Raw genomic sequence first — 13,006 nt, forward strand, 5'->3', positions numbered from 1 at the left:
AGGTGCGGAGCCAGGGTGGAGAGGACACAGTGTGGTGGCAGCAGCAGTGGCGGCAGTGGCAGGCTGGCAGAAAGTGCAGTCACACATTTTGAAAAGTCAGGAGAGACACCTGGGGAGCACTCCCAGCTCATCACTGGATCTCACAGCTCACGGTCCCAGCACCAGGGAAAATCAAGCCTCATTGCTTCTGACTGCAGACCACTAGGGGTTGGGGTGGAGGCAGAAACTGCTATCCTCTCAGCAGAGTCCTCTTGTTTAAAGGGCCCCCACAGTCCTAGAGTGTCTACAGACCCACCTACTCTGGGAACGAGGGCCTGGGCAACAGCTAGAGAGGCACCAGTCCCATAGAGAAGTCAGAGAAGTGCCTGGAAAAGAGGCGAGTGCTAGGCAGGCAGCATTGTTCCTTCTCAGATCCCTCCCCCACATACAGCGCCACAATGTGGTGAAACGGATCACCCTATACTGGTGAATCCCTAAGGCTCCGCCCCTTACAACATAACAGGAGCTCTACCTAAGACACAGAGGCAAACACACACAGGAGACTTCTGGCCAAGATGGAGGCCTATACTGACATGCTCCATCTCCCTCCACAACCAAGAAGGAATACAACTACTGCAAAACAAGAAATAACCAGAAGTTCCAGAAAATGCATGGAAGTCCAATGTATAAAGTTATAAAGAAATGGTGCTCATTCAGATGGGTAGAAGGGGTGAAATCAGGGCGAAGAGGTCAAGCTGTGCTGGCAGCAGCAGCAGCAGCAATGGCGGCGGGACGGAGGGACGCATAGACACCCATATTTAAGGGGAGGCGAGAAGCGCCTGGGGAGCACCCCCGGCTGCAGACTAGACCCGTCAGCTTGCAATTCCAATACCAGGGAAGGCAGACCCCCATTGCCTTGTACTGTGAGGCCCGGAGAGGGTGGGGATGGAGGAGGAGACTCCCAGTCTCTCAGCAGAGAGTGAATGGCAGGAATCCATCTTGGCCTCCCACCCCCACAGAAAACACCATAGTGTGGTGAGAAGGGTCGCCCGGTTGTGATGAGTGCACAGGGCTCTGCCTCCTATAGCGTAGGAGGTATGACAGCCTCCCCCCCACCCCCCGCCAGGAAGCAAAGGTAAACACAAAACTGTCAGGATGGCACAGATCATGATAGAGATACTGGTGACGCAGCTGACCAGACAGAAAATATCTAATCTAACGAAGCAGCAGATAGGAAATCTTTCTGAGACTCAGTTCAGAGCTTTGGTTATAAGAATGCTTACAGACCCAACAGCAGATCTTAAACAAGATGGGGAAGGAATGAAGGCTATTCCTGCTGAAATGAACAAAAACACATACGAAACTAGTGGTGAGGGCAAGAAAACAAGGGATCAAATCAACAAATTGGAACATAAGGAAGAAACAAACAGTCAACCAGTGCAGAAAGAGGAAACAAAAAATGAGGAAAGTGAGGAGAGGCTCAGGAACCTATGGGACAGCAATAAGTGGGCCAACATCCAAATCATAGGGTTGCCAGAAAGTGAAGAAGAAGAACTAGAAATTGAAAAATTATGTGAAAATATAATGATGCAGAACTTACCTAACTTGGGGAAGGAAATAGACTTACAGGTCCAGGAAGCACAGAGAGTTCCAAAACAACTGGACCCAGGGAGGACCACACCAAGACACATTATCATCAAAATGTCAAAAATTAAGGATAAACAGAGAACCTTAAAAGCAGCAAGAGAGAAGAAGAAAATTATGTACAAAGGGGTCCCAGTAAGACTATCAGCTGATTTCTCTAAAGAAACTCTGCAGGCAAGAAGAGACTGGCAAGAAATATTCAAAGTAATGAAAAGCAAAAACCTACAGCCATGATTACTCTATCTAGCGAAGCTGTCATTCAGAATAGAAGGGCAGAGAAAGTGTTTCCAGGACAAAGTAAAACTGAAGGAGTTCATCAAATCCAAACCACTGTTATATGAAATGTTTTAGGGTCTTGTTTAAGAGAAAGAGGATCAAAACTATGAATATTAAAATGAAAACTGTATCACAACAACCAACAACAGAAGCTAGGAAACCGAAACAAAGGCAAACTAAGTAGGCAACGAGAGTGAGAAAGAATTATAGGTATGGGGATCATTACAGGGGGAGGTTGAGAAGGGAGGGAGATGGTAAAAGAATTAAGAAGCATAGTAGGAGGGAGTGGAGTAGACAGGAAGATGTTGAGAAGAACTATATACAAAACCAATGGGTATGTACTAAGGACACGGGGACAAAGGGAAAAGAAACTGGGACAACTATAACAGCATAATCAATAAAGCATATTTAAAAACAAAGAAATAATTGCAAAAAAAGTTAACAAAAAATTCTGAACATATAATAGTCCAAACTCAAGATGTCGCTTTATACAGATGTTTGTTTGTATTATCTTAAGCTCCAATTAAAATACGCAACACTCTTGTGTTAAAATTAAAGGACAGGTATCACATTGTTTTGGTGTATATTTACATATGTTATTACTGAATATTTTTTTAACACCTCTGGCCACCACCAACATGAAAGGTGTGGTCACTACATAAAGAATTTGGCCATAAGCAAAACGATAGCTTAGCAGTGATGGCAATAGGAAATGGTGATGGGACAATTTTCTTAAAAAAAAAAGAACAAAAGAAAAATAAGAAATGTGATAAGAGAATGTATTAAGTGAGTGGCCCAAGGTATGAATAAGCATAAAACAAAGGAGATAAGAAATGAATAGAAGAGCTACAGTCAGAAAAGATCGTAGAAAACAAAATTGTGGAATCCAGGAAGTAAAGGGAAAGTCAAGTTTATCTACTTGTATCATTTTCTTTCAACCAGAAACTAAAGGTATATTATATGAGATATATTTTATGAGATTATTAGTAGGAATAGTTCATAATATTTTATGACACACTAAAAAATCTAATTTTCAGCAAGACAATATAACATGTCTCTTAAAAATAAGCAGATTGTGCAGTGTACCCAATATTAAAACTGGAACATGAGTAACGTGTTCTCCTTTACCATAAAAATTATTAAATAACAATCCTTAGATGTGCTTTCTGTACTGTGGCTATTCATTTAAACAAGCTTATCTAAATTATCTAAGGTGTATTTAAAACTAAACAAAGAAAGTGTCAATTTTTTCATATCAGCTATGCTGCTTATGAAATCTGATATTGCATTAGTTGGTTCAGTATCTTATGTCCTACAGCTACACCAAGCAAATGCCCATTCACTTTTTTTTTTAAAAACCTATTTCACATGCTTTGAAATCTAAAGCTTGGCATAGATTGAAGTGCTGTAACTACCTCATGTTTTGATCCGACTTTTATCTCTCAACAGCCAAATTTCTTCTGAGTGGCTTCCCGAAGAGCTGATGGGATATTCTGTTGTACCCATGAGTGTGTGTTGTGAAACTTCAGGCTCAATATGCCGCATAACGTCCCAGACATTACTGCCAGTTCATGGAGTCTTTCTGACCCACAAACCTCCACTTCCATAATAACTTGGGGATCATTTGGATTCTTCTAGAGGTAAACATCTGAAAGAGGGCAGGCGGGATGCCTTTTCCAGCCTAAATTACCCCAAAAGTACTTGAGATCCTTAGGTAAAGTGATTAATTCTGCTTCCTGTATTGTGATCAATGTTCTTATCCACTTGGCTTGTGTCAGGCAGATTCTTACTGGCACCTCCTGCCTAGAGTTTTTGGAATCCACTGGGACTCCTAAAGCCAACTGTTCCACTTAGGTGTCCTCTAAATAAGGTTGGGGCCCAGACTAGAGGCTCTTGAGTTAAATCAGGTAATAGAGAAAGAAAGCTCTGCACCTACCTGGAGGCAAAGGATAATTTGCCTGACTATGGAGTGCCAGGGTGAAATACAGTACCAGACTATGAGCGTTCATAATAATTGGCTTTTTCCTACTACAAGTTCAATGGAAGTGGCCAGATATTTGAGTGTGCCCTAGGGCATGCTGTTTTGATGTACCACTATTACTTTTAGGTCTTGGGCCTATGGGCTTTTGCTAATTTATCTGGCTCCCATAATACTATTTCACAGCAAGCCTCCTTAATCTCTCCAACAAAGTGGAGTGCCTGTATTGTCAATCATTCCCCTATTCATCAGTCTTTACATTATCCCTTCTTTTTCTACTTTTCTGAACAAAATAACCTATTAGCATTGGCATTCTGCCGAACACTGATTGCCCAAATGCCAAACAGTGCTCTCTTGGAGGCTCCCATTCCCAAAGCTTTAGCCTGGCATTGTTTTGAGGGCTAAAAGTACACCCTATGTAGAGCTGGGAACTCTGGAGCTGGCAGGCCTAGGCTCACTGGGGAGTGCAAAACAGTACTCTTTAGTCCTCTAGCAAAGCTATTTTTTGGTGGCCACTTAGGTTTAGGAAGGGAAATGCTAAGTGTGCCTTTCAAGGCTCCACGGGTCACATTTCCTAACTGTAAACGCACAATTTAGGTGGCACTGTATCAGTCAAAGGATTTTCAGACATCAGCTAAATGCTGGAATTGGATATTCTCTTTTTTGGTTAGATAACTAAACTGATGCCAGAGATGAGGTCTCTTGGAAATGAAATTCACATGTAGTTGCTGCAGCCACAGAATTAAGATTGATAACTGATCTAACTTTTCTTTATATGGTACCATTGCTTTGTGAAGAATCTTAATTTGTGTTATACAGTTTTGGAATTAAGATTTAATTCAGTGTCAGCTTTATGAATTTATTTTTAAACTGACTCCTCTGAACACGTCAAGGATGACTGAAATTTGCTGACAGTAATTTTTCCTTGACAAGTAGATTTCTGTTGTTTGACTCAACTGTACCAGAGAAAGTCAAATAAACATACTAAAGGAAAGACTAAGTATATTTGGCTTTACATTTTTAGCTTTTCTACCTAGAAGTAGCCTGCTTTTACCTCAGCCTGGAATGCCCCTTACCCATCCGCCATAGCCCATTTTCTGCTTTTGGAACTCTTTCATGACCTAGTTCAAATCTCACCTCCTTTGAGAAATGTTTATTAATTTTGAGTCCCCCAGATTTGCACCACCACAGCATATCACCTTGTCTTAGCCCTGAATTGCAGGATGTTTTACAGTTTGCTATTTACATGTTTGCAATGTCTTGGTCCTTAGTGGCTTTTACTCCTTCCTAATCCCCCAGTGCTTTAAGTCATAAAGATTTTCTTGGAAGTCAATATATAAATATAAAATAATCATACTGTTTTTATGTCAGGAAACACAAAAATAAAACCAATACATACAAAAGCATCAAACTGGAATTATGACCCACTGTAGAATCTTTAGAATCCTGCCCACTTGAAGAGAGGTATGCAGGTCTGCAAATAACCTAACTTCTACCTTAGAAGGGTAGAGAATCAGTTAAGGCCATTGGCAAGAAAATCAAAAGTTAGAAATGTGAGATTGACTCTTGGCTTATCCTTCGCCCTCACTTTTTATATCCAATCAAACAAATAAGACTCATCAACTTTATCTACTGAATACCTGTACATATAACCCAGGAGTAGTGATTCTCAAACCTCAACAAGGATAATATTCACCTGATAGGCTTGCGAAAACGTTGCTGAGCTCTATCCCCAGAGTTTCTGATTCACTAGGTCTGCAGTGGGGTTAAGAATTTGCATTTCTAACAAGTACCCAGGTGAAACTGATGCTGCTCATCCACAAACCATACTTTGAGAAGCCACTGCTTTAACCCATCCCTTCTATTCCCCTTGCTTTTCACAAGGTTCACAATTTCTACAAAAGGGAAAGAGCCCTGGGTTGTGACATAAGATGGCTCTAATAAGGCATAATAGTGAGATTTGGTTCTGATCTTGAATGGTTTCCCTTGGTGGGCAGTGGTTATCTGAGGTTTAAAATTATTCTTAAAATATAGGAATGAATCCAAAAGCATTTCTGGAGTGGCAGAGTACCTAAATATGGACAAGCAGATGAGGCCATGGTTATGCAAGGAGTCAGAAGTAGAGGAAGGGCAATGAAAGCTATAACCACTGTCAAAGGGGTGTTTCTGTAGACAAGTGAATGACGCTATTGTATACAAACTCAGTAGTTGCCAAGCATGTGGCCTAATTATTTTTGCCTGTATTAGCATGGCACGGAAGGATCTCCTTAGAGGACTTGATTCGTACAAGTTGTGTTTAGTTTGACATTCATAAGCAAAAGCCTGGAGAATTTGAACCTAAGATTCTTTACAAGTTCCTGCCTCCCAGATCTAGGATATGATACAATTAAATTGGAAAGACCACAACAGTAAAACACCATTCTTAGAAATAGTACAGCCATTACAATTGGTGAAAGACCAATTCAAGGGCCCTATCTTGTTCAAAATAGTGACAACAATAATGAGGATCACAGGCGGCCTTGGGAGGCAAGAAGTCCATAATCTAAATCTAGAGGTTGGCCACCCCTAGAAACTGTTCTCCCTAGTCTGTCTTTGGCTCTACCTATATTTAAGATGTTTGTAGAAGTTCAAAAAGTTGTGCTGGCCATCAGGGTCTAGGATCTTAAGGAATGGAAGCCCAGCTACAATGGACATATGACAGGGTGTTTTGCTTGCTTAGGAAAAACACCATTCCCTCTGCAACACAGGACTGGAGATGCTTTGGCACTCTCTGTATTTCTCAGCTGCATTAGAAAACCATTAAGGTGGTTGGTCTGAGCCCCAGAGACCTCCAGGAGAGCAGCACCCTCCTCTTAAGCACCATGTAGGTGAGACACAGAAGCTGAAAGACCATTGTCAGTCCTCCATGACATTCACATCTGTCGTATAAGCTCTGGCAAGGCACAGCTGAAGACAAATGACCCTCAAGAGGATGCTCTGTGAAACAGGGTCTGCAGAGTCAAACAGAATGTTACAGATGTGGCTATCAGAGAGAGGATGAAGTCAGCTTAAAATGGACATAATTAGAAACAGGTTGGGAAGCATGGCTCACTTCCTGTTGGGGTAAAGGTTAGAAAATGAGGCTGTTTATGTGATACTGACTTAGGGGAAGGAGTAAAAGGTTTCTGTGGCTGGGGTAATCCCCACACTCAGTATCTTAATTCTTGCCAGACCTCTCCACTCCATAAAGCACCACATTACACAGTATTCATTTGACCTAAGCCTTCTAAACCTGCAAAGATGGAAGGATAGGGACCCAAAAAGCTTGAAGTCCTACAAGATAAATTTTTAAAAATCATAGGAGCTACAGAGGGGAGCTCTACTAATGCAACAAAAGGTAATTGCAGAGAATTATCAGAGACCTCAAAGGCTCCATAAAGTACTACATTTACATACAGTACATCTCACTAGGGAGAGAGGTGATGAGCAAAATGGTTTGGAAATGGATGGGTTAAAACTATAACAAGAGTTATACAGTTGTTAGAAAATGTTTATTGTTTCCAGGTATAAGAAATTTTAGTGTTTAAGTTAACACAGAAATCATGTAACACTAATCAGAACAAATATTTATTGAAATATAACTATGTAAAGCCTTGAACTAGGTCTTAAGAGTTAGCTTTCTCTTACTCTCTACTTTATAAGTTCTAAAGTATAATCTACCTGAAAATAAAGCTCTTCAAATAATACAAAATATTTTAATATAGTAATTATTACATCATTGGTAAATCACTTCTAAAATTAATGCCTTGCTGCCTCTTGAGTTACATATTTTATTACCTATACATAAACCACTAAAACATATAACAAATGACTACTTTTTTGTCTTTAGGCTGTGTGATTTTATTTTGGCAAACATCTTTTTTTTAAGTGTCACATTAATGATAGCACAGACATGATAAACGAGTCTCTGGACAATGTAACAAACAGAAGACTCAAAAACCACATGCTCTTTTATTCTACACTATATTGAATTGCCTCATCTAGCATATTCATCCCAAGCATTTAATAGAATGCAAATTCATTCAAATAGCGCTGGGTAAAATCTGCTGTGGTGAATGCTTCTAGGTTTCTCTTGGATGCCACTGACACTTCCTTAAACAGGATTTTTACAAATAGAAAAAGAACAAGAGCAAAAATACACATATAGAATTTACCTTCTGTACAAAAAAGGTTCATTTGCATTCATTTTATATAATAAATGTTTTAACATACAAATAAAGAAACTGAATAGAAGTGCTGTGAGGATTCTAGAAGGCTAATCTTAGAACTATCATAGTTTCAAGTGTAACAGAGATCCTCAGCCAACATAATTACTCTTTAAAATAAATTTTTAAAAATTTCCACAATAATACAACAGCTTTATCCTCTCTTCCATGAATAAAATTATCCAAATTCTCTAACAACATCCCTTTTGCATTAACGAAACCAATGACTCCACTTAGCAAATATGAAGCAAAAGTTCTTAGAAAAGACAAATCACAGTCCAGGAAATAAGTGCCCCCGCCTAAAGCCAAAGACTTGGTAGGATAGAAGGAAAGCAAACCTGAACTTTTAAAATTTAAAGAATAATTCTAATAAAGATTCCACTCATCCCAGCTTTGGATTTCACAATTTCATCTTTTAAGGAAACTTGCAGCTGAAGTAAAAGATTTCTCTATCCTATTTTTGATTTGCATAGGATTAGGCACAATGTAAGTATATTCCTGTTTAAATGTTTATTATTTGTAATATTTCCAAATAATTTTCTCTTTACTGTGAAATAAGTATCAATAGTCCCATTTTATAGATGAGGAAATTAGCATGCAGACAAGTGACTTAGAGAGAATGAACAGAGGGAACAACGATGGGATTTAGAGACAAAAGGATCAGGGTTTAAATATAATACAGCCACCTGCTAGCTTTGAGCAAGTCCCTTCATCAGGGCCTGCCTTTCATTTGTATAATGAGAATAATACCACCTACTTCTCAAATGGTTGATATAAGGTATAAGCAAAGCACCTAGTAGATAAACAGCCTTGTACAGAGTTAGCCATTCATGAAACATCAGCTCTACCACCAATAACACAATCCCATTTTCTTCAACTGGTACAATGGGTACAATGTCGTTGTGAAGTACATGACATAATATAACACAGGGAGAGTTCCTGGCAAGTACAGGGCTTAATATATTTGTTCTTTCCCTTAACATTCCCTCCCTTACCCTTACCTAGATCCCACAGTTAGTAAGTAGCTGAGCCACAATCAAATCTAAACCTTAGTTCCACTACAGAATTTCCTCTGCGCGCACGCACGCACACACACACACACACACACACATTTTATTAATGGTAGTACCTTATGTAAGTTCAAAAACTAATTTAACCTAGCTGTTTAATCAGCAGTTATTTTAATATGTTTCCAGTAAAGTCAAATTTGTTTCGAGGATAGCTCTACTTTTCAATAATCACAAAAGTAATTAATATTCCTTACTTAAAAGTATGTATGTATTTCTACTGGCATTTATGAAACATATATTCTTAATATTCCATAAACTATTATAACCAAAAATATAGTTAAAAATCTATTCCTTAGGGTATCATATGCCTAAGCATTTAAATGACTCAATTTGTTACACTGAATTCAAAGATATTAGGTAGCTTTTTCATTTTTCCTATTTTTCTCCCAAATAAAATAACAAAGTAAGGTAGTAAATGTGGTAAGTAAATATAGATATGCATAAAATGAAACAGATGTGTGAAAAATATGGGCCAGATCTGCATTTATGAGACAATGACCTTCAAAACTGGCAGGGAGCTGTTAACCATGTTCTTCACAGGAGAGAAATTATACACGTACTACAACCCTTTTATGTATATGTACTTTCATTTCTCATGGTCTACAAATACATTTGCATATCACAAAGATTAAAAGAATAGTGTGGTAACTTTGGCAACCTTCATTGAGAGGACATAAGGCATATTCATCACCTTAATAATCACATCCTAAATGCCAGATCAGTATAACTGCTGCAATATGAAAGGGCTAGACCAATACTTTTGACAGAATTTCTTACAAATGTGGTTATTACAACTTTAATTCTGTGATACATTTCTGATTCTGTAATATAAGTGGTCTCTAATTATGTCAAGAAGCACTAAAATCCTTCTGAAATACATGCCTTATTTAAACAAAAATATGACATGATACTTTAAGAAAAAGGAGTTCAAACTGTCACCAGATTTTCTTTTAAATATGTTGGAAATATTGCTTTAACCTAATAAGTAGCTCACAGTTTCTTTCAATACTGATTTAAAAGACCACATCACATGTCCAGTATATTATAAATAAGCACACAGACACACACAGAAAAATACACAAGAGGAAAAGTTGCTATAGAAAGCTCAGTGTCTAAATGCTCAGACAAGCTATATTAACAAAATGTTAATTTCACATAAGATGTTATCTTTTCTTACATTTCCTTACATTGGTAAAAGCAAAAGCAATTCACAATAATGATGCCCCAAAATAACAATATTACATATACTTTAGAATTCCTGTGTTTTTTAGATTTCATGCAAGAATCACAATGCACAATCACTAACATGTCTAGACAGGGGACACTCACTATTGTACGGTCATGTTACCTTAAGCGTAATTTTTATTTCCAATTTTTCTAAATCTTTATAACATTAAATTATAATAATGTGAAATAAGACCAGCAGGAAAATAAACACAACCATATAGTAAGCATAATTCCAGGAAGTCCTGCTTAACTTAAAAATAGTATTTTCTCAATGGCAATATAAACTACCCATAACTATAATAACCGATCGACCAACTTTAAAGTTTCCACTAACTGGGAAAAATAACCAATTGCCTTATTGTAATACTTGAAAACCACAAAATTATCACTAGTAGAGTGGAGACATGAATTGTGTTTCATTTTTACTCTACACCTTGGCAAAAGTTAATGACCTGTCCTGGAAATTTTATTTCACCCTATGTATACCCCAAAAGTATTTTTAGGACTCATGAAGTCTAAATCTTGTACTGTCCTTGATATCCTATTGTGTAAATGTTTTAAATTTTAAAACCAAAGATGAATACTTTAAAAGCGCTATACAATGTATTCAAATGGTGAAAATGTCAACTCAATGTTTTCTCCTCCCCCACTAAAAAGCAAAAAACTGTATGTGACACATAAAGCTACAATAGACACAAAAAACAGCCTGCCACTTACTAAGAAAAAAAAAATACATAACATCTCTATCATATTCAACTACAGCAATCCTTTCACTTGATGGCTAGTATCTTTATGGCTGCTTAATCTGTGTTTACGTGGCCTTAAAAAGAGATTTTTGTTCTTTCTCTACCCTCATGCATCTTTAGCAGCAGTCATCACTTACGCTCAGAGCTGGTTTTGGTGGGGGGAGGGGGGAGGGGAGAGGGTAAGTAAAGAGAAGGCTGAACTGAGCACGCAGTCAGCAGAGGCAGCTGCTTTCATACACTACCCAGCGTCTTTCTCCCACACCGCTATTTTCCTTTATTGAGCATTGTCAGCAATAAATAAATAAATAATAAATAGGGGGCTAGGAAGACAAAGAGGTTAGGACCCAGGGCCGACAGTTTTTGTCTGCCACGTCTGAGGCACGAAGCCCTCTCTGATTTCTCGCTGCAAATAGAGATCAGGTGAGACCCCTCCCGGTCCAACTCAATTTGCTTCTCCATAAAGAGCAGTTTCTGGCAGTGAGCGCAGGATCCACCCGGCTGCTGAACTAAACACCGGAGCATTGTCAATGTTTTCTTTTTTTTTTTTTTAATCTCCGACTTTATAAAGGAGAGAGGGCTGTGACTGCGTTCCTGGGAAAGATTACTACTCCTGGCGTGCCACACAGCAGTAGTGAAGGAACATATGCCAGAGGTTGTAAAAATCCTTTCAAAAATACCAGGTTCTGTAGAAATGCTGTGTAGCATTATCGTATTGTTGGCGTTCTTTGTAAGTCACTGATTCTTTCCTGCCACCGTCAACCCTAAAATCTCCGGGACTTGTTGCTAAATCTTCACCTCACACCTCCCCCCCCAGAACTGCCCAACAGAATAAGATTTGGGGAGCGAACGGCGGGAAGGGGGCCTAGATCTTCAACACCCAGAGGGCTGGATGTGTTCCCTTCAATAGGCCACTCTGCATGGGCTACGCGTTCAGTTCTACCTTCGAAAAGCTCTGACTCACAATTGCTGGGCGGGAGGTGGCGGGGGGATGAATTATGACATAGACCATTATCCTTCCAACCGAAGAGATAAAAAAAAGCCTGCTAGCCGTCCTTGCCGGGCCAAATAACCAAAGCCTGCATCCCTCGACGGGGCGGCCGGGGAAGGAGCTTCCTGCCCTGCCCGCCTCCCTCCGGTCGCCTGCGGAAGATGCTCCCAACCCGGGCTGGCTCCAGAAGCCAGGATGGAGTACCCTTACCCGGGGAGAGGGCAGGGAACGAGTTGAGGGTCCAGGACACCAGGACTGCCCCGCGGTGGCGCCAAGCGCACGGCCCCAGGCAGGGGTTCCGGCGGAGGCGCCCTGCAACCGGGCCGTCCTCCGCAACCAGGGGTGTACAAAGCATTGGGGTCGGGGGCCACTCCTGGGTAGCGGCCACGGGCCAAGTTGGCCAGACTCGGGGAATGAGGGGGTCCCGCCAGCAGAGCGGCGCGGCACTGACCTGGATGGTGCAAGTGTACTCGCTGTCGTCCAGCAGCCGTACCGTGCAGCTGTACTCGCGCTCTAGGTTCCTGCTGCTACCGCTCATCAACCTGCTCAGCATCTTCCCGCCCGCCCGCCCCCGGGACAGAAGCCGTGGTGCTGCGAACCCCGGACGAGGCGCCCCTCAGCCGGGCAGCTCCGCACCGAACCCGGGCACCTGCACCATCACCCTAAGCCGGGTCGCCGCCGCTGCCTCCTGCTGGCCCCGTTCCTCCTCCTCCTCTTTCTTCGCCTCCCCGAGCCCAGAGAAAGCGCCGCACTCTCTCTCCTAGATGCCCCAACGCTGGTGCCCAGCTCGTGGGGCGGAGCCTCGTCCGAAGGGGGCCCAATGGGAATCAGCGCGGCGGAACCGAGTGGCAGGC

General features: G+C 40.7%; 1 protein-coding gene across 5 annotated transcripts in view; it reads right to left on the reverse strand.

The window, feature by feature from the left end:
* Positions 1 to 12,705, reverse strand: part of FRMD5 (FERM domain containing 5) — a 287,084-nt gene extending 274,379 nt beyond the window's left edge. For all 5 annotated transcript variants that reach the window (XM_090270518.1, XM_090270519.1, XM_090270521.1 and 2 more), the window contains exon 1: positions 12,604 to 12,705. In XM_090270518.1, coding sequence (XP_090126644.1) covers positions 12,604 to 12,705 — 102 coding nt within the window. The remainder of the gene's footprint in view (positions 1 to 12,603) is intronic.
* Between the last annotated feature and the right edge of the window lie 301 nt (positions 12,706 to 13,006).

The sequence above is a fragment of the Furipterus horrens genome, unplaced genomic scaffold, assembly GCF_987537825.1.
Source record: "Furipterus horrens unplaced genomic scaffold, mFurHor1.1.pri manual_scaffold_3, whole genome shotgun sequence".
Taxonomy (NCBI): domain Eukaryota; kingdom Metazoa; phylum Chordata; class Mammalia; order Chiroptera; family Furipteridae; genus Furipterus; species Furipterus horrens.